The following is a 22,460-nucleotide window of genomic DNA, read 5'->3' as shown; positions in this document are numbered from 1 at the left end:
TTATGTACATGGACCGACCTTCTCCAAACATCCCAGGTATGATAACAGCCCCGCCCTGAAGACACCTGTATGGTAAAATTCACTCATAGTCATAGCGCCCCCTGGTGGCAACTGGAAATAACACTTTTCATACTTTCACATGGAGCTGGTTGATCCCATGAACCTACATTTGGGTCAGAATAACCTAAACATGTAGTCGATGATATATTGAGAATTTCGTTCGACTTTGTCAAAGAGCGTTGGCGATGCGGCAAAGTTTGATGTTTCGCTGTGACACAGGAAGTCGATGTTTAAGGTCAAAGGATGCTTGAAACCTCATGAAAAGTGGCACATACATCCAGCGTGGTAAGACGATACATCTGATATGTGTTTTGCGAGTGGGCATGGCCAAACGGCTCGCTAGTACCCTAAACTGCAGCCCCGGCACCTAGTTTCACCTACATGCACCAAATTCGTTGGACATGTGTATCATACCGAGATGTACAAAAAAAGTCTCTTGGCATCATTAATTAGTTTTTGTCCATCGCCCATGGCGTGGTGGCCATTTTGAGCATCTTGTCATGAAACTACAAGTTGCTGTAACTTTTATGGACATATTCCAGTCTTCCTCAAACATTACATCTTTGATAACAGTCCTGCCCTGAAGACACCTGTATGGTAATATTCGCTCAGTCATAGCGCCCCCTGCTGGAGACATGAAATGAGGGGGAAAAAAATAAAACTGCAAGCTGGGATATTGACTTCTAGTGCTTAAAATGTATTTTGATGCTTATATTTATGCAATTTTACTTTCAAATTTTATTTACCACAGAGTATGTGGTCCTCTATGGAAGCCAGTTATGGCCAATACAATTTGAATCATACATGCAGAAAACACCTAATTTTGAAATTTAATCTCCACTACATACTTCAAATTGGATTTTTTTTTTCATGTTTGATTGCTCGTCCTATCTTAATTTTATTTGTTTAATTTTCAGATTTATTTTTTTTTCCAATTTGAGAAGCAGTTGTTTTTTTTTACTGTGTTTTTTAAGATCTGTGTCACTGAATGGAATCAAAGTGATTTCATTTTCAGAAGTGGGTGATGAGGTTTTCTTTCCTCATTTATCAACCATATGAAGTAGAAACAGAGGTTTTGAAACTGTTCCACTTAAGAGAAATCCAGGCGACATGTTTAGATGGTCTTAAAAGTAAAATAGGTTAGGTTAGGTTAGGTTAGGTAGTTACTTTATTAATCCCTGAGGGAAATTTTGTTTCGCTACAGCAGCATACAGAAGCAATAATTATAATAATAGAACAATAGAAAAGCAATAAAATAGCAGTAAATAATTCAGTGCTATAAATTTTGTGGCAAAGTAGTAAACAAATCAAGAGTGTCAACAGTATTGGATAACACAGTAAAACTTTAAAGATATCTACACTCGTTTCAGGTTAAAACAGACAACAAGTATTCATGTCATTATGAGATCACGACCATCCGTCATTGTGATCGGGGTCATGAAAGAGACACAGCAGAGTGTATTTTTGTATCATACAGAAAATATACAGAGGAAAGAAAAACAAATATCACACAGCTGTGAAAAGAGGGCGAGTAGGCCCGTGTTAAAAATCACCTTCACTGAGGGAGACCTCTGGAAACACGCGTCTAACATGGATGAAGTTAATTGCAATTGATATGCTTTAAAAAAAAAAAAAAAAAAAAAGTTTAAACCAGAAGGAGGCAGTAATACAGGATCCCGAACTACCGTAAAACCTCGAAGAAGAACGAGGGGAGGAGGCGGGTGGCGGAGTAGAAGAAGAAGACGGGCTGCTGTTGGGGGGGAGAAGAAAAAAAAAAGAAGAAGAAGAAGAAGAAGAAGTGGTGGCGCAACTCAGTTAGGCCAGCACAGGCTGTAGGGTTAGTTCATGCCAGCTGCCATCACCCGGAATAACGCGACAACTTAGCTTCACTTATCACATCCTGCTTTTCTTATGACACCCTTCACCCACCTCGCACTATGTTTGAGGTAACGTAGCTGCCATCAGGGCTCTTATTGCACAGCTGGCCGTTGTTTGGATGTAGCTCAACTGTTACAGTGAACTAGCTCGGTAGATGCAGTTTGGTACCCTGGCATGCAAACAAATAAGAAATACCTCGCTCGGTGTTTGGTTGACTGTCGTGACACCGGTTTTAAATGTGAACGCTCGTGCATCTGGCTCATGTTGTCCTAATGGCTTCAAAGCTTCGCTGGTTTGCAGGTGGTGGTTGTTGTGAAACAAACCAGCTTTGCATTAATTAGCACACGTATACAAGTCCCATGATTTCTTCACTGCATCTGGACCGACGGGGAGCCGGTGCAACTTGTTCTGTTTCCTAAATGTATTAGTGAAGAAAATATATATATATAATATATATATATACATGTCAGCTAACGGAGCATAACAGATAAGTTGTGTTATTGTGTTGGTGTCACTTGTTTGTGCAGGTCCACTGAGAGGGCGCACGTGAATGGTCAGGTATAAATATACAGCAAATAAAGCCCGATCTCAACGAAGTGAAGTATTTACACAGCACGTGTTGACTTGATGACAAACAAACAACACAATACAAATTTAACCTCGGAACAATACGCATACAAATATCCGGTTATGTCACGAGACTGGGAGCCAAACTCAAGGATTGTGTGACCATAGTACAAACCCTAATACATTAATGAGCTGTTCAAAGACAGCGCCTCAGTAATACACAAGCGCAAGTAGGTAATATTGCATGCTGTATTGTACTTCAAGGTGCTGGGTTGAGTATACATATAGATTAAATCAGACTACATGCGTTATACTGTATAGTGAGATATACAGTAATGAAGGAGATATGAGGCAACTGCAGCGCTAAACACAGAGACAGAATATAATATCAATAACAACAAATACTTGCATAACTTGGTTTTAAAGATTATTATTATTATCATCAGTTCATTTACTGATTATTATAACATCCTGAATCTCAGAGAGCTCTCTGCAGATGTCTTCTTTTCTATTAACAATCATGTAAGACAATGAAAAGCAGCACACTTTCACATTTAAGATGTTTTTGTATTGTCCCAGCCTGTGTTCTTGCGTCTTTAGCACATGCCTACTCGTGCTTTCTTTATTCGGCACGCTGCTCTTAAGCTAATGAAACTGAGAGCCATTGATTCACTTTATTGTGATTATTAAGGCTGTTGTTTGTTGTGCCGTTGAACTGCGCGGTGTTATACTCGTATTTAGTCTTCATCTCTCGTTTCATCAAAAACTCAACATTATAACCTTTATGAATGTCGGATTTATGGTGTGAATGTTGAATAAGTTTTAGCTAAGTGTGCCAAATAAACTGGCAACTGATTGTACAGTTGCCATTAAAATTTAAGTATCATTAACTGTGCTTTTATTTGGCGTAAATGGGCTGCAGGAGAAGAAGGAAGCTCATCTGGTAGTGATTTGAAAAGTGAATGTTTCACCTTAGTGCTGTGTCTCAATGCCGTGCAGCCATTTCAGATTCGTCCTTGCTTATAGCTTCATTATCACACAGTGATTATAACTTCATGGAGCTGAGCCAGTTAAAGTCCAAATATCTCCCATAAAAAAGGCTACCAACCACATCCAGCTGTTTTGTACAGATAAATGGAAATGATTACACAAGATGATCGCGGGAAGCTCAAATAATTGTGATCAGGCGATTATGTAATAATTGTGAGAGGCCTATTTGTGCCCTTTCTGTTACGGTTTAAAGTCACACAGGTGGAGAATCAGTTTCAACACAACCAATAAATGTCTCTTCTTCATAAGGTTTATGTGTATTATTAAACTATAAATAGGCGTATACTATAATAGAGGCATACTCTGAACAGGAAAATACAATTGAATTGTTAATTGCAATTATTAATAATGGCATCAACTAAAATTGAATGATCATTACAGTTCTATTTGGAACACAACAGAAATAACCACCAAATTTTAATGAACGTCTGCACACTGTCACACAAACCTTCAGCAGGACATCAAACACCTGAGATAATTACACATCTAGTGATACAGCCATCAAATGAGACAAACAGAGCAGCTAAGCATCAATAGAATAAGGTCCGAAAACAGTGGATGAGCACAAAAAACCCATTTTATGGGATTTAACTTCTTTTTATTTTGGACTATGAAAGCTTGTGGCTTGAGTATACACATGTTGGTTCTTAATATTTTAAAATTAGAGCCTCCAAAGGTCTATGCATGAACACTGGCTGTCACTGTATTGAAATGATATATAAATGATGTAACAATGATGTAACGATAATGTCTTAATAGGATCCTGAACTCCAAGATCCGCTGTCACTGAGTCTAAATGAAAACTACTGTGATCAGACTTCACCACATCAGGAGCCACAGAGAGCAGCAGTAAGCCCCGACTATAACTGTGAGACACCAGAGATCCAAGTAATCATCAAAGAGGAAGAGGAAGGCTGGACTGTGAGTGAAAATCGTGAGTGGAAAATCTTAAATATCAGCATCACTTCAGTAGATGACATATGCACAGTGACTCCGTCATGATTTTTCATGCTCTTGTTTTGCCTTTTAATGCTAAACACAGATGAGAGCTTCAGCACTGAGGAAGAAAAAGAGGACACTTCTGCAAATACTAGTCTTCCCCACCTCAAAGCGTGCGGGAAGGAGAGCTCAGTTTTATGTGAAGTGAAGAGACACCAGGGAGTGTGTTCGGTGGGTAAATGCTGCGAGGAGTCCGGTGGTGGCGCCGCCGCTCTCTACGGGCAGGGCTCGGAGGGACGACGGGGACACGCGGGATGTGATGAGAGACATAAGATTTCCTGCATACGTGGCACGGCAGGAAACGTGCATGAGTGCAATAACGCAGGAGAGAAACCCGTCCCCTGTCCAGTACGGGAGACAACCCCCAGTCACACAAGGAACATGAAGTCTCATCAGAGATCACATGCAGAGGGAGAGTGTCCCGCCCAAGACCAGAGCACATCTTTACACACAGAAGCAGAACTACGTCAGACCAAAAGATCAGCACCTTACCAAACCGTATGTTCATATCGTTTTTGTAGAACTTGTAAAACTGTGAACACATCAGTAATTATTTTTCTGGTAATATAGAAGTGGATCATTTTATAAATTTGTTGTTTGTAAATGCATTTAACAATGGGCCTCATGCAAGAACCACTTCTATGCGCAGATTTGCTCTGAAAGGATTACTTCAACATTTTCTTCAGGCGACCACATAAACATTGAAGCAGGTTTTTCTTGCTGTAGTCATTCCTCCCAAACATACTGGCCACGAACAACTAACAACTGTCCTGTTGTGTTTTCAGTTAGGGGGCTGCAGGACGTAATCAGTCCTCATTATGTGCCAAAACGTGCTGCAAATAAAGCCTGACTGATTCCGGCCGATACCGTTATTAGGATGTAAAAAAATTCTGATATCGACATATCAGTCAAAATGTGGTTATCAAAGATATGTAATGAAGGCACGACGTTTTACAGTTTAACAATGAACTTAATTGTCAACATTTAAACCAGTGTGTTGAAAAGATAAACTTCACTTGGAATGTAAAAATTATAAATGAATGAAGAAAAAAAAAAAATAGAACAATTTGTAAATTACCCCAAGCATCCTTTTCTGCACTATTGAAAAAAAGTATTTATATAGAACGACATTATACGATACCAATATATCTGTGATTGGCCAATAAAATCAACGAACTGATAATTCTGTCGGGTTTATCTGTGTAGCTTCAGTGGTGGGATGATAACATGATAACAGTCTTCTTTTGAACTCCCGATCAACTTTACACAGAAGGACAACAGTGGATTTTGTCACTTACATTGTAAGCTGTTGGATCCTTTAATGTCCAGTATCAACAGGAGGAATGATTTTACAGCAAGTTAAGCCTGTTTTAATATTCATGTGTGAACCTGCCTACCTGAAGTGGCTCGTATGAATGATTTGAGAGATTTAGTGGCATTTATCTCATTTCCTTTTAAGTTTGTTACACAGAACCATCTCATGTCGTTCTTAGAAACTGTTTGGAAACAGGCAGGCGCTTTAAAAAAAAATACTTGGCAGGTGACTGGATGAACCATCTCTAGTCAACTGGATCACTGTTGTTTTTGAACAAACATTCACAACATACAACAACTGTTATGGCGCCCGATGCCGCCACTCGGTCCTCAAAGGACTCTGATTTGTCTGAACATCACAGATTCAGACACAAATGCACAACCTGATGCCTGAAGCTGTAAATCCAGCTGCCCTGCAAGGTAACAATTTTCCTACACATAACATTTTCTTTTAGGATCAAACAAAATTGGTTTTGGGGTCCAGACCTGTTTGTGTAATTTACAGAAAAATAATGGCAGGAAAATTCTCTCCTTTGTTGCAACCAACAGTGTAACATCTTGTACTGTCAGCTGTAATATCGCCACGATAATCACATCCTCCTGACTGAAACCTTATTTGTCACAGATGCAACTCCACGTGAACCATTCCTTCCTTCGTGATGTCACCGTACTGCGCTGCTCGTTGGCAGCTGCTGTACTTTCTATAAATGACAAAGTGCCACTTTTGCCACTTTTGACTTTGATAACATGTTTCTTTTGTTTTGCTAATATATGATTGCGTGACTTGAAGTTTCACAGTGTGAACCTTTTAAGAGTGTTAAGAGTGTTCGGTGAATCCAACTACAGTCATATAAAAAGGAAGAATGATGCAGCATATGAATACAAAATAGTTTTTGCATGAGGCCTGTTTCTTTTTTTTGTAACTGCTATTTTTGAGTATCAGAGTATGAAGCTGGGCAGAGAATTGTGTCATTGATTACCGTCTTGTCAGATTTGTTTGGTGGAGCCCAGAGATAAATGCTTTTGTTCCATATGTAGGATTCAACTGAACACAAGCACCTGATGTCACACGGACTCAAGATACCATCTGCAAGCTTAAACGACCAAACCCTCCATTTGACTGTCAGACTGCGGGCAGGAGAGGAGGAGGAAGAGGAGGAACAGGATGAAGAAATTGGAGGTTTAATCAACTCAGATGGAGAAGTGGTTGAATGGGACACCAGTAAGTTATTTAGAGCAGCACTATAACTGCATGCTGTACACTTTTATTTACTCAAGGGTCCATTCTTGTCTCTGTAAACTTTAGTGTTAAACGGTAACAAATATTTCACGTTATTTCAAACAAAGATTTAAGCATTTCCATAACCAGACCTTTTAGTTGAAAACACGGGGTGTTTACAGTGTTAGTATGACATGCATTTAGTTTATTCTTTATTCAAAAAGTATATTATTGAGCCGACTATCTTGATTTTTACAGGAGACAGTCCTGACCGAGGCTCTGATTGCACAGAAGGTCCTCAGCCGAGCAAGGTAATTTATTTTAAGAAATCATTTATCAACTTAGTGATACAAAGGCATGCAAAGATGTTGAAAATAGGGTGGGAGAAAAAAAAATCAACTATCAGGATTCTTTGTTTTACCATCTTTAAATCAATGCACTGATTCCTGAATCAATATGTAAATATTATTTCATTATTAATTCAGTGTGATAAAAGCTAGCAGCTAACAGTTCGCCCGGGAGCTCGTCGGTTGGCCTTTTAGCACCGGTACGTGAACAAAGTGAACCGGTGAGCTAAGAGTTACAGTTTTTTCCGTACCTAGTGAACAAATCAATCGTTTATCGCCACCTCTGGCTGGTAACAGTTATCTTTCCATTAAAGGCTAACTGTTGTCGTCCGACCGTCTGTTGATTAGAAGCAGTAACAATGTCAACTCTTCCCACCCAAGATGAGCTGTTCTTCAGAATAAAAGCACTAGTTGTGCTTTGATTTATTGCATTTTAACAGTCTTTTATTTAGCTTGATTATAACAGTACTCTGTTTAACAGCGGTATTCCCGATGAAATATTTTTTTTGATAGCATGGCTTTAAGACCAAGCCAAGGGGTTTATAAATCATAATATCAAATCACAATATTTGTAGAATCGACAATATTTGAAAATTGCAATAAATATGAATCGAAGCTGAAGTATTGTGACAGTATTAAACCGGTTGATAAGCATATCATCCCAGCACTAATACACAAAGGCCGTCCCCTTCAGTTTGGATTTCACCCCATAGCTTCTTTTAGAAAATGCATTTTTTTTTTTTTCTGCACTGTTGGCAGGTTTCCACACTGTCACCCAGTGAGGGTTTTGGGGGGGTGTTTCTGATGGTTTTTAATGATTATGATCACAGGGTGTCATCTTGTCTGAGTCTCAGCTTCAAGGCCAAAGCCAGAGGGACAGCAGTAGTCCAACGCTCATCATGGAAGTTGTGTCTGTGGGGGAAGATGAAGAAAGGGAGGAAGGGGAGGACAAGGAGAGAGTAGTAAAGATGACGTCTGTCTCGCCCTTATATTGTGGTAAACACAAGCGAACAGAAGAATGACAACTGTCTAATAATGATTATGATTGGGTGCTGAGGTTATCTGTATGCACATGCTGGCAGGAAAGAGGCCGAGAAGAAAGACGAAGGTTTCAGCGGTGTCTTTGGACAACTTGGACACAGAGAAAGATGTTCCTGCGAATGCTGGTGAGTGATTGGAAGCTGAGAAGAAGTATAACCCCATGTCCAAACAAAGTTGGGACGCTGTGTGAAATGTAAATTAAAACAGAATGCAATGATTTGCAAATCATGTAAACCCATGTTTAATTGAAAAGAGACCAAAGACAACATATCAGATGTTGGAACAAAGACATTTTATTGTTTTATGATAAATATATTCTTATTTAGAATTTGATGCTTGCAACACGTCTCAAAAAAGTTGGCATAAAAGCAACAAAAAAACTGGAAAAGTTGTGTAACGCTAAAAAAAGGCACCTGGTGAAATAACTCAACTAATTGAGTCAATTGGCAACAGATTAGTAACATGATTGGGTATAAAAAGATCATTGCAGGGAGGCAGAGTCTCTGTGAAAGACGGTGTGGGAAGAACAATTTAAGAATAATGTTCCTCAATGTAAAATTGCAAAAAAACGTGGGAATTTTCTTCATCTATGGTGCATAATATATATATATTTTTTTTTAAAAAGGATTCAGAGAAATCTCTGTACACAAGGGAAAAGCTCAAAAACCAATGTTGGGTGACCGTGATCTCTGGGCCATCAGGCAGCACTGTGTTAAAACAGACAGTTCTGTAGTGGAAATCACTGTATGGGCTCAGGAACACTTCTGAAAACCATCATCTGTGAACACAGTTCAGAATCAGAATCACTTTATTGAACATGTATGTTGACATAAAAGGAATTTGACTCCGGTTTTAGGATCGCTCTCAGGTCCAAAAAAAACAAAACACAGACAGACATAAATAGACATATAAAACATAAATAGACATATTTACAGGATAGAAATGAATGAATATATACATATATACACCTAAAACAATGGTGCAATTGCACCTACTGCAAATTGTGCTGATGTGGTTGGGTGTAGTGCAAAAAGGTCCAGTGATGTAAAACATTTTAACTGTTTAGCAGAGTGACGGCCTGCGAAATAAAACTGTTCTTGCTTCTGGTGGTCTTGGCGCTCAGTGCTCTGTAGCGCCTACCAGAGGGGAGGAGCTGGAACAGAGGGTGTCCAGGGTGGGATGGAGCTGCAGAGATGCTACCGGCCCGTTTCCTGACTCGTTCATTGCTGCATCCACAAATGCTGGTTAAAACTCTGCCATGCAAAGAAGAAACCATGTATAAACATGATCCAGAACCACTGCCGCTTTCTTTGGGCAGAGATCATTTAAGATGGACTGAGGCAAAGAGGAGAGGGTTAAAAAGATTAAGAAGGAGTGTCTTAGCCTATCAGAACACAGGTAGTAGCGCTGTAGGGAGGCTGGACAGCATACACTAGTCAGTCAATGCTGAATCCGTTTACCTATAGAAGTACAAATGTATTTTTATGTGGTGACAGCCACATACTGCCCTCCTATCCTTTCTAGATCTGCCAGAGTTCTTGTTTAGGATTCAGATGAGTCCTAATGAGAGTTTTATTTTAACCTTGTATTCAGCATCATTAATACCTTTTTGATTCTATATAATTATATTTTGTTTTCTTATTCCAAAAGTAAAGAGAAGACGAAGAAGAAAGATTTCTCAAACTCCACTGTTGTCTTGTGAAGACTTAGAGGCAGAACCAGGAAGTAAGTGTTTTCCCTTATTTTGTTGGTGATGTAATGTGTTTTGTATGTATCTGAAATGATCATTTTGCATGTCATAGTTTTGTCATTATTTATTTTTTATTTTTTTTATCTTAAAGTATCGAGACGTACCCGAAGAAAGAGAAACCTCCGTACCATCGTAGAACCAGAAGAACTAAACCCAAAAACTGTCCGCCGTGGTGCTGGTAAGACAAGAAAAAAAATTGGCTGATACTGATTCCAGATCTGCTCATTGATTCTTTGATAATTACTTGAGCAAGAAAAGAAGGGTTACTTTTAGATGTGTTATTTTTTAGGTGGATGGGTTTAATATATTGCACCGTGGTGTGGTAAACAAACTGGTCAAAGGGATGAGCTGCATGTGATAGGGGGTTCATTGTTGACTTTAAAACTCCATCTGTTATGTAGAAACACCCCATAAGGAACATATGTTTTTGAGTCTTAGCTCAGACTCGCCATATTGTAAACAAAAAAACACATACAAGCTTCAGTTTCAGGAACTGATGAGCAGACCTGGCAAAGATATTTCCTAATAATGAACATTTCTGAAGAAGTTCTCGATGTGAACCCCATACTCAAATGACAGTTTATCAGTTTCATATTTTGGAATAAAGCACTAAACTTTTTTTGAACAGCAAAACGACATTATAGAAGAAGGAAAGATACCAAACCATCTGCTGACGGTGCAGGAGAAAACAAAGGTGTTTCAGCTGGTAAGAACAAATAAAATGGCCCCATAAGAGTGTGAAAACGAATGTGTGACTTTAATGTTAGTTTGGATTTGAACTCAAGTGTTAAAAACATGTTAAAACACAAAACCAAAGCAAGTCACACAAAATCACAAACCGACTAACCGATTAAAGCAGTGATAGAGGAGCAACTCCCATGTCCTTCCAGATAAATTTACTGTGTTTGTCAACGGAGTCTGATGGTTTTGAAGACACCGATATAGCAGTTTTAGTACTTCCGTCGGAAAGGGCAACAATCACCGTACACTCATGTCACTATAGTTCCTCTTGTTCTGGGAAAGTACCTACTCTGAAGTTGGAGCTAAAACAGTCCTTCAAAACAGAGTGCTAAGAACTTCAATGGTTCTCAGTTTCTGCAGTGTCGACACAAATTTTATTTTATTTTTTTCTCTTACAGTTCTTAGAAATATGAAAAAGTTCCTGCAATCTGAAAGAGCCTAAGGTGTCTGTTATACCTTACTTTTAAAAAAAAAATTTTTTTAACTCAGGCTCTACCTTTTTTAATGTAGGACGGTAAACGTGTGGCTGCTATGGCAGCTCAGAGTTAAATATACCTGGTGCAGTTATTCTAAACAGCAGATACACTCCTGAAAGGATGATTTTAATGTACAACTGCCAAGTATTTTCCATTATTGAACACGCCCCAGTCAGTCAGGGACAGTGTAAGTAGAGATGTAGGACTTTTTCCAGTGTTATCTAAAGCACCCACACAATGAAGAACATGGAGTGCTGTTTGTGGTCATCCAAATTCAGAGCAGCAGGTTTCAGACCTGCTGTTCCAGTCCAACCTCAGCAAAAAATAATTTCAACAGCAGCTGTACACATGTAGACACGTGATATTTGGTAACTACACTGAAGAAAGGTGATTGTGACACACTGATTTTTATAAAATGTAAAAACAAATATGTGCAGTGGCCAAAATAAAAAGTATAAAACTAGTAAATATGTTTAGGTCATTTATGCTGAATATCTGGTTTGGGACTGGTATTTAAGAAAATTAACTTGACAGGGGAAATATATAATTTATAATATTTTAAAACATTTAATATGCCACGATTGACATGTTTGTGCATGTAAAAAAGAAAACAAGCAGCTATGACAAAGAACACACTGTGCAGAGAAGATGACTTTCTTTGCCTCCAGGTGGTGACGTCAACATGTCCTCATCTGTAGGGCCAAAGATGTTGCCGCTACTGTTTTTGTATCTTAAACGTGGCAAACGCTGGCATGTGTAGAGTGAAGTGAGGTACAGGTCAGTTTCATGAAGTGGTTTTAGTCATTGCATCAAACAAATGAACAGTATTAACATGGGATCTGATTGGAAGGTGATTGGGTTTTATTTGGTCTACATGTTGATTTTGTAAGCATTGAATGAACACCCTAACTTTGTAATTTCACATTCTCGTCTCTCCACATAGGCAAGAAACGCCCTGGCAGAAAGATGGTTCGTGTGCCAATAGAAATACCTCCAGAGCTCCTGAAGAAGCCCAAAGAGAAGATAGAGTACCACTGTTCAGTGTGTGGCAAAGAATTCCCTCATGCCTACAAGCTAGAGAGGCACGAGCTGATCCACACAGGGGACAAACCGTACTGCTGCTCCATCTGTGGTCGGGGTTTTAACCAGAAGGGAAATCTCAAAACGCACTACAAAGTCCACTTAGGTGAGAGCTGTTAACAATACAAATGGATAGTACTTCATTGTTAGTAAGAATTATTGTAATTAAAAAAATATGTTTTCTTTTGCAAATTCCATAAAACAATTGACAAATAATTGTTACTACATACACATATTGACAACATAGCTAAACCTGATTATAGTTTTGCGTTTCACTTCACTTCATTGTTCTCTAAAGATGATTTAAGACACATCCATGTGTCACACTGCTGCACTAGCTGACGTCTTTCAGTACGGTGAACATGGGCACTGTGTTTTATTTTGAGTCGATCCTGCATTTTAAGGCCTCCTGCATAAATACTCAGTAGTGCACCAATTGTATATTCATCCATGGCTGAAAATAGTCCCCATTAAATGCACAATTTACATTTGCCAAACACGCTACATTTATATTTGCGCAGCTGGAGTATAATGCTGTGGCTCACTAAGGTTGATGTGATTTACTCGTGCGTAAACAAAGTCGAAAATGTGTTGGTGTGGATGAAGTGTGGAATAGAAATGTAATACCTAATGACAAGTCATTTTTTGATCGCAGTAGAAATTCAGTCTGTGCCTTAAAAGTATTGAAGTTCAGTCCTCAGCCCTTATGAAAGTCCACACATACAGTAGGTAGATAAAGGTCAAATATATAAGTGGGGGAAAACTGATCTCCTATAAACTTCAAAGATTGTTAGACCTAAAAGGGAGAATGAGTAAAACATGGGCTGCCTCTCCTTTTATTTCTGTGTAGGTCGTAAGGGTGCCGTGGACTTTGATGATGAGGTGAATCCCATCGCTTCAGAACTCTCCGAATACTTGAAGTCTCTGCCGGGGGAGTCCAGGATCCGATCATCCCTCCGTTGCCTGGAATGTGGAAGAGATTGTGAGAGTCAGTCGGCCTTACAAGCGCACCACATCACCACGCACACCGAGACGACTGCTGAACCGGACGCGGTCGAGCACAGCGCATCGCAGCTTCTCTTCTGCCGCCGCTGTGGCACTCAGTTCAATGAAAAAGAAAAGCTGGAAGAACACATGAAAACCCACATCAAGGAGAAGCCCTACTCGTGTCCTGACTGTGGGAAGAAGTTCATCAACGAGAGCTACATACAAATCCACCAGCGCATCCACACGGGGGAGAAACCCTTCCTCTGCTCCCAGTGCGGCAGAGGTTTCCACACCGCTTCCTCTCTCAAGCTGCATGAGATGCAGCACTCCGGCGAGAGGCCGTTCGCCTGCTCCATCTGCGGGAAGACGTTTCGGATTAACTCCTACCTGACGGCGCATTACCAGACCCACATTAAAGACCGGCCGTTCATTTGTGGCGTCTGCGGGAAAGGCTACTCCAGAGCCGAGGAACTGAAGGTGCACCACAGGCTGCACACCGGAGAGAGACCCTACGAGTGCGGAGAGTGCGGGAAGAGCTTCATTTATCGGCAGGGTCTGCGGCAGCATCAGCGCACGCACGCCGGGAAACGCATCGGGCCGACCAGACAGCTCGGTAGACCCAAACAGCAGGCCAGGCTGGACATCTAACAGTTGCTCTATTGACGCAATTATGTTGTTATCTGTATTTGAAACTATTGCAGTAAATTGTGCTTCTTCCTTATCCATTCCTCCCACTTACAGAAGAGACGAAATCTGTGTCTGAAAATGTGCGCTGCAGATTCAGTGTGAGTTGCCAAGAAAAATTGGGAAGCTTCCCGTATTGTCACTTTCTTGTATCAATGTTTTGTACTCATGTTTTTATGTTTACTCTTCTCTAGTAGCTCATCTGTACAATTTGAGTGCCTTTGTATCCTGCATGCCAAATACTAATACTTAATGTTAAAAAAAAATTATGCACTATATCCTTGTTATTTTAAAATCCATGTTGATGGAATACAGACATTTTTTCAGAAGCGCGTCTGGTTTTTTTTTTCTGCATTTGAAATAATACATCTCTGATATGAAAGCTTTTTCTCATTAGACTGGAGAGTCTGGATACTTCTACAGGTCTAAATCTGCTCTTCCCGAGATCAGATTAATAAAGGAAGTTTTAAAGTAATTCTATTAATCAGGTATAATAGTATGTCATATTAAAACGGTAACAGTGGTGCAGTGGTTAGCATTGTCACCTCACAGTGAAAAGGGTTGGGGTTCAATTCCGGTCTTGGGCTTTTCTGTGCCTGTGTGGGTTCCCCCCGGGTTCTCCAGCTTCCTCCCACCATCCAAAAAAAACAAACCAACCTTGCATCTCAGGTTAATTGGTGATTCTACAAATTGCCCTTTGGTGTGAATGAGAGCGGGAATGGTCTTTGTTTCCGTCTGTCTCTATGTGTTGGACCTGTCCAGGCTGTACCCTGCCTTTGCCCAGAAGTGAGCAGGATAAAGCTGGTATAGCTAATGGATGGATTAATAAGGTAGGGTGGGCAATAAATAGATAATATATTAATATTGTAATTTGAGACTAGACATCGTCTATGGCAAAAGTGTTTTCTTTTCCTAGTTTTTAAACCTGCATTGCAGTAAAGTGGTCATTTTCAAATTTTATCTGATTTGAGTCATTATATCCACATTACTGATGATGATTTAATAATAATATAATTGTGTACGATATTATTGAAATATCGATATGGAGGTATTTGGTCAAACATATCATGCACACATCGTTTTTGATTTTATTGCTCAGCCTCATGAGAAAATATTTAAAAAAATTAAACTATCCCGGTAATTTCACAGTTTTGTAGACCTGTGAAATGGCCAGTTGGACATTATTCCACCAATCTTTAACTTCTGGACAGTCAATTACTCATCTTTTTGTACACCGAGTTGCGATAATTCAAACATGAGAGAAGCCGTACCAGTGTGTCGAGTGTGGGAAAAGTGTCTACTTCAGGCAAGGCTCCATAAGACGACTCACAGTTGAAAAGCCACAGGGCCGGCCAGCTGAGTCAGCAGCGCCGGACAGCTGGGGGTCCCTGGAAGACCACAGGTTACAGAGATGGAGAAGGAGCCTCCTGACCCCGGGAGGGTTTTGATACATCTGAATCAGAGCCTGTGCAGCGCAGCCTTAACATCCACCACAGTGTACTCCGTGGCACATCTTCCATTGATATTTAAAACGGAAGTATGTTTTGTTCAACAGTAAAGTTAAAAGTCTAATTTAAAGCAGCAAAGCTTCACACAACTTGAAATGTAGTAAATGATTTTACACCAACTACATCGGTCTTTTTCTTGATTCGAAATTGTAACACTGTATAAAACGTAATACAGCCTCCTTGTCTTCGTCTGTCCAGTTTTATTCTATGTTTGAGGCAAAACATTTTTTTTCTTTTTCAGCTTATAGTGTTTATTGTGCAGCCATATGTTGGGAGCAGATGTAACTGGTTGCAGTCAGGTTCTCACCAATGACAGCTCTGTGTAGGAGGATGTTATATAAATCTCCTGAAGATGATTGAGGACACCTCAACTTTCCTGTCTGTTAATTTAAAGACAAAATGACCACGTTAATTCATAGTTTTATTCAGGAATGGAGAATGGAAATCCATCTGAAGTAGCATATAGCCATCTGTAACAATAACTGCAACAATAAATAGACATGAAGTTGTTTTTAAAAAGATTTCTCGACTGTTGCTGAATAAAATACAAATTACAACAGGACCATCTTCTTCTCAGTGTGTTTACACTGAGGCTGCTTCTCCAGACCGTTTTAGGACTTTGCAAGGAGTCGTCAGCAAATCTTTCAAAACGTATCACTGTTGCACTGTAAAAAAAAAAAAAAGCCTCCTGGCCTATTATGACATTTTATCACACATCCCATAATGCATTTTTCTTCCCCACGTGTACTTCGACGAATCCCGATGCACCTCAACGGGAGCGTATCTGTGAAAACGATGACATCATCAAAACGCGCTCGCGTTGCAGCCTGTGATTGGCCGTCGGGGGCGGTGACGCGCCGGTCAACTTCCTGGCACAAACTTTCACCGAGTTGCAGCCCAGCGGGTCAATGAACGGTTTTCTAAAAAGCTGAGGTCGTGGCTGTCGTTCACTGAGTGGGAGTCTTTTCCAACACAGAAGACGTGCCTCAGACTCAGCGCGGGAACCAGGAAATGAATGCTGCTAAACAACAACAACAACAACAACAACAACCCACCAGCAGGTCAGAGAGTTGTCGTCCTGTAACATGATGTTTACATTCCTCACGTTCATCGGTGCTTTGTTTCCCACACGTGAAAACTAAGGTCGACGAAAAGGACGTAACTTCTAAATACATGTTAAAAGTCTGTGATCGCAGCGTTTCAAATGTGATTTATTTTTCTGGATCCTTTAATTGTCAATGACAACAAACTGAATGTCTCTTGGTTGTGGACTGCTGGTCTGGTCAAAACGAGACATTTTAAAGACCAAATACCTCATTAATAATGAAAATACTCGTCAGATAAATGCTTAAATACACTTAATGGCATTCTCAAGTTTGGCTGTGCCTTCTGTTGTGTTTCAGTTGCTTTATGAGTGTGTACACCAAATGTTATGAAATAAATTGCAAATTATGTGTTTGTTAAAATGGCACCTGTTGTCATTTTTATATGCTGAATGTCTGTGGGAGAGTTATGCTCTAATAATATATTAATAACACATAATACCCTATTTAATTACCGTCTGATGGAAACTGGATTTAACTTTGTTAAAACAGTTGCATTTTGTGTTAGTACTATCAGAGAGTTTAACTCTTTACCCAAACACATGTTGAGAATTGAAATCCTCTTGTGTTTACAGGATCAGGAGCACTTTGAAAAGACGTATCCGGCAGAGTCACACTTCACCATGTCAAAGAAAACTGAAGTGAAGAAGCTGAGCGCAGAGCTGAGTCAGCACGAGGAGCACAGACCTGAAACACCCGGCCAGGATCACAACACAGCACCTACAGGTGAGTGAGACTCAAATGGTAATCAATCCATTTTCATTTTTTAATTTAATTTTACAACCCCATTTCCCAAAAAGTCCAAAAACAAACTTATAAACTGTTGAAACTGAGAAATGTTATTGTTTCATGAAAAATATATGCTCATCTTGAATTTGGTGGCGGAAACACGTTTCACATTAACTGTCTCGTTTTTTTTTTTTTTTTTAATTTTAATTAAGGAGAAACTTTAAGAGTTGCAGAGCTTACTGGTGAAAACAGAAACTCCCATTGTAAACCTCAGGATAAACTACCTGAGGAGCCCCAACAATACCAGGGCACTCAAAGACCAACGAAGAAATACGACTGTCCGACCTGTGGAAAAGTTTTCCCTCGCAACACCGCTCTGAAAAGACACCTGGTGATTCACTCAGGAAAAAGACCTTTCAAATGCTTCATATGTGGACGAGGATTCACACAGAGTGGAAACCTCAAAACACACATGAAAGTTCACAGAGGTAAGAGGAAGCTCTTTTTGTCCTCATGGCACCCTTATCCTTTTCAGTGAAATACTCTCAACTGTTTTCTTTTTTTTTTTTTCAGATTAAGTGAAATATAAGTTACCATATGTAGATCTGATCTTGTGTTTTCACTAAAGTCTTCTTATATTCAATAGTGCTGTTTTATATATATTCCACCATGACAACGGTAACCATAGCCAGAGGATATTTTTGGGTTGAACGTCTTTCTTGTAGATTTTGCTCATTTGAGGGAAATGACATGATTTTTTTTTTTGTTTATTGTATTGCTGTTTACTGGTGTCCCAGAGCCCTAACAACACAGAACTGTCCAACAATAAACATCTTTGTTGTTTTTTTTTTTTTTTACCAGGAGAGCTCGCAAAGTGGACATTAGTTCAAGAGAAGAGTTCGCCCAAAGAATCTCCTGTAACAGTTCACGTTTGTGGAAAATGTGGAATGGACTTCCCTGAGAAACATCAGCTGGAGGAACATCGAGAGAGTCACAGGAAACCTTACGCATGTCCTGACTGTGGCAAGACATTTAAAGGTGAAAATTATTTGAAAATCCACAAGCGCATCCACTCAGGAGATTCCCCCTTCCTCTGTTCAGAGTGTGGAAGGAGTTGCACCACGGCAGGTGCGCTTAAAAAACACGAGTTAACCCACACGGGAGAAAAGAATTTCCACTGCGATCAGTGTGGGAGGGCATTTTCACAATCCTTTAACCTGAATCTGCACCTCAAGACCCACACGGGAGAGCGGTCTCACCTGTGCTCCATCTGTGGGAAAAGTTACTCCAGAGCATGTCCACTTAAAGTTCACCTGCGAGTTCACACCGGAGAGAAACCGTATACTTGTGAAAAATGTGGGAAACGGTTCTATTACTCTCAAAGTTATCGCACGCATCTGAAGACTCACGACAAGAAGCCGAAGCCTTCAATGAAACCTCTGGGGAGACCAAAACAACAGCTGTAAACAAACAGTAATGTCATCTAGAAAGTTTACAGAAGACTGAGAAGATTTAAAGTGAAGTTGTTACGGTTTACCTGTTGATTACTTTGTGACAAAAATATCTGTCAAATGACTAAAGTGATTGGACAACATGGTAGTAATCACATGTGGTGTGTTGTGCACAGCTAGCTTCATTGTTATATTGGACTATAGCACTTTAGAAAATAAAACATGATCATTGTTTCTGTGATTTGTATTTGTGATTCACCTAAACCTGACCATTACCCAGAGTAGATTACACACAAATATAAATTTGTGTGCAACAAACTAAAAGCTTTTAATGTATTGTTGACAGAAGAACTAAACAAAAACAAAAGCTTTTACTTTGAAATTTACATGCGGAATTTGGATAGTAGTTTTTGTCAGGACTTTTTACTTTTGCATCCTAAAACTGAAATTTAAGATGATTTATGTGCTAGATCAGCGTAACAATGCAGCAGGATAATAGTGTTAGAGTTATTTATTCCATTTCAGTTAAGTCAGTGCATAATATTAAGTGTAAGTAAAACAATTTTTTTCTCATGAAAGCCACAGAAAAATATAATTTTCCAGGTAAGACATGAATTTGACCTTTGCTTTTCTATAATGTCAGGAATACTAGCGTAGTACCAAAGGACCTGAAAAAAACCTTTAATTAATACAACTTTATGTTTTATTTTCATTCATGTCAACAGCAAACAACTTTCTTAATAGAAAACATTTTGAATTGTTATAGCAGGCAAAGCACAGGTCAATGTAATAACATAAATTATGACTGTTCCAGCGAATGCAGGTCAGTGCAGCAGATAATGACAATATATGTTACACCCTGGGTTTAAATATCAGTCTGCCTTATTATTTTCCTTCAGGGGGACATTGAGGCATCCCCCAGTTTGTTCTGCCCCAGTGAAATGTACCGGTGCCTGAAAAACCTTCAGAAGGAAGTATGTCTAGAGGGATATAATCATCCATTAAAGTTTAAAAAAAAAAAAAGTCTTTTAGTTTTTGGTCTAAGGATCATGTTGTCAGTTTGATTTTTCCCCAATAAGAAATTGGCTTAATTTACTCCAACCGCAACCGAATATATGACGTAAACTCAAAAGTAATAACATTAATGTGATTAATACACAAGTTATTTTATATTATGTGCTTTAGCTGAATTACAGCTCACTTCAATGTAATACACTGCTCAAAAAAATAAAGGGAACACTTCAACAACACGATGTAACTCCAAGTCAATCACACTTCTGGGAAATCAACGTGTCCAGTTAGGAAGCAACACTGATTGTGAACCAATTTCACCTGCTGTTGTGCAAATGGAACAAACAACAGGTGGAAATGAGGCAATTATCAAGACAACCCTATAAAGGAACGGTTCTGCAGGTGGTGACCACAGACCATTTCTCTGTCTTCATCCTTTCTGGCTGATTTTTGGTCACTTTTGCATTTTGCCAGTGCCCTCACCACTAGAGGTAGCATGAGGTGTCTGCAACCCACAGAAGTTGCTCAGGTAGTGCAGCTCATCCAGGATGGCACATCAATGCACGCTGTGGCAAGAAGGTTTGCTGTGTCTGTCAGCACAGTGTCAAGAGCACGGAGGACATACCAGGAGACAGGCCGGTCCACCAGGAGACGTGGAGGGGGACGTAGGAGGACAACAACCCAGCGGCAGGACCGCTATCTGCTCCTTCGTGCAAGGAGGAACAGGAGGAGCACTGCATTTATTTGGAGGGCCGCACAGCCCTCCATGTGCTAGCCAGAGGTACCATGACTGCCATTAGGTCCCGGGATGAGATCCTCAGACCCATTGGAAGACCACATGCTGGTGCAGTGGGCCCTGGGTTCCTTCTGATGCAGGACAATGCTCAGCCTCATGTGGCTGGAGTGTGTCAGCAGTTCCTGCATGATGAAGGCATCGATGCTACGGACCGGCCCGCCCGTTCCCCAGACCTGAATCCAATCCAGCACATCTGGGACATCGTGTCTCGTTCCATCCACCGACGCCACGTCCACCACAGACTGTCCAGGAGTGGACTGATGCTTTGATCCAGGTCTGGGAGGAGATCCCTCAGGAGAACATCCGTGGTCTCATCAGGAGCATGCCCAGGTGTTGTAGGGAGTGATACAGACACGTGGAGGCCACACACACTACTGAGCCTCATTTTGACTTGTTTTGAGGAATCTCCACAGAAGTTGGATCATCCTGTGATCTGATTCTTCCACTTTTATTTTGAGTATGATTCTGAATCCAGACCTCCATGGGATAATGATTTTGATTCCCATTGGTCATTCTTATGTTATTTCGTTCTCAACACATCCCGCTATGTAATGAATAAATATTTTCAACTGGAATATTTAATTCATTGAGATCTAGGATGTGTTGTTTAAGTGTTCCCTTTATTTTTTTATTTTTTTTGAGCAGTGTACATTATATGCGTGTCGACAAAAACCTGCAGAAAACAAACATTACAATCACTTACATTAAGCGGTGCTTTTATTGTGGTAACCGGAAGTCCCAGCACGCCTGTCCGCCAGCAGCGACACGGAGACAGGCTGTCATCAGCTTCAAACGCTTATTGGACTTCACTCATTAGTTCGTTGACATTTAATTGAACACATTGTTTGAACACACTGCGCATGAACATGAGAGAGAAGTAGAAATATTGCCAAGTCGTTTTTTAATAAACTTCATCCGAGCGACCACTTTTACCTGAAGGGGACAAACCGATGCTGAGGTTGGTCAACATGTCTTTTGTCTGCTGCTAAAGCGTCTAGCTAGCCGAGTTAGCTGAGGGGAATCTTTATTTTTTTTTATTTGATTTTTTAAATCATTTCCACGTCGACCCAGAAGGTGAATCTGTTGTGAGAGGGTTATGTGTTGATGCTGGATACCGGCTGTAGCTTTAGGGGCTAACATCGTTAGCTCGTCGCTCAGATCAACAAACGCCGTGTCGGTGGCTAGCTGGCTAACAACAGTTGTCTCCGGTTGACCGACGCGCTGGACGCCGTCACGACTCGTTCAGAGGACGAGGTACCGAGACGTGCGCTCGCTCCTGGTGCCACGAGCTTTTCTAATGACACACCAACATGTTAGTCGCTGATGGTTTGTTCCCTGAACTTCAGTCACGGTGTCCTGAGAGACTTCAGTGGACAGAAGCGACACGAGCCCCTCCGGGCTAATGCTACTGGAGCTAGCCGGGCTGACGTCAGCTGCAGATGTGTGACAACAGGTTTCCCCGCGTGCTTCCCTCTCGGAGCACCTGAGATCACAGTGGAGCACCTGAGATCACAGTGGAGCACCTGAGATCACGGTGGAGCTCCTGAGATCACAGTGGAGCACCTGAGATCACAGTGGAGCACCTGAGATCACACCTGAGATCACAGTGGAGCACCTGAGATCACGGTGGAGCACCTGAGATCACAGTGGAGCACCTGAGATCACACCT

General features: G+C 40.4%; 2 protein-coding genes across 2 annotated transcripts in view; both read left to right on the top strand.

Moving 5' to 3' along the window:
• Nucleotides 1–1,691: 1,691 nt before the first annotated feature.
• Nucleotides 1,692–22,460, top strand: part of LOC138615679 (zinc finger protein 721-like) — a 29,444-nt gene continuing 8,675 nt past the window's right edge. Inside the window, exons 1-13 of the mRNA XM_069689435.1 lie at nt 1,692–2,006; nt 4,315–4,489; nt 4,598–5,052; nt 6,907–7,090; nt 7,346–7,398; nt 8,265–8,430; nt 8,517–8,600; nt 10,126–10,200; nt 10,317–10,403; nt 10,854–10,931; nt 12,386–12,628; nt 13,373–14,155; nt 14,956–14,979. Of these exons, the coding sequence (XP_069545536.1) occupies nt 1,998–2,006; nt 4,315–4,489; nt 4,598–5,052; nt 6,907–7,090; nt 7,346–7,398; nt 8,265–8,430; nt 8,517–8,600; nt 10,126–10,200; nt 10,317–10,403; nt 10,854–10,931; nt 12,386–12,628; nt 13,373–14,155; nt 14,956–14,979 (2,416 nt within the window). The 5' untranslated portion in view covers nt 1,692–1,997. The remainder of the gene's footprint in view (nt 2,007–4,314; nt 4,490–4,597; nt 5,053–6,906; nt 7,091–7,345; nt 7,399–8,264; nt 8,431–8,516; nt 8,601–10,125; nt 10,201–10,316; nt 10,404–10,853; nt 10,932–12,385; nt 12,629–13,372; nt 14,156–14,955; nt 14,980–22,460) is intronic.
• Nucleotides 16,564–20,062, top strand: LOC138615797 (zinc finger protein OZF-like). Its single transcript, XM_069689624.1, has 4 exons — nt 16,564–16,762; nt 17,380–17,530; nt 17,746–18,021; nt 18,395–20,062. Exons 2-4 carry the CDS (start codon nt 17,428–17,430, stop codon nt 18,997–18,999), a joined length of 984 nt encoding a protein of 327 aa, XP_069545725.1. The 5' UTR covers nt 16,564–16,762; nt 17,380–17,427; the 3' UTR covers nt 19,000–20,062.

Source organism: Brachyistius frenatus, unplaced genomic scaffold, assembly GCF_029030835.1.
Source record: "Brachyistius frenatus isolate BFR_SWC_R1_liver_20210118 unplaced genomic scaffold, ASM2903083v1 Contig_7, whole genome shotgun sequence".
Taxonomy (NCBI): Eukaryota; Metazoa; Chordata; class Actinopteri; family Embiotocidae; genus Brachyistius; species Brachyistius frenatus.
The sequence above is the reverse complement of the archived record's forward strand: the minus strand, read 5'-3'. Positions and strand labels throughout refer to the sequence as shown.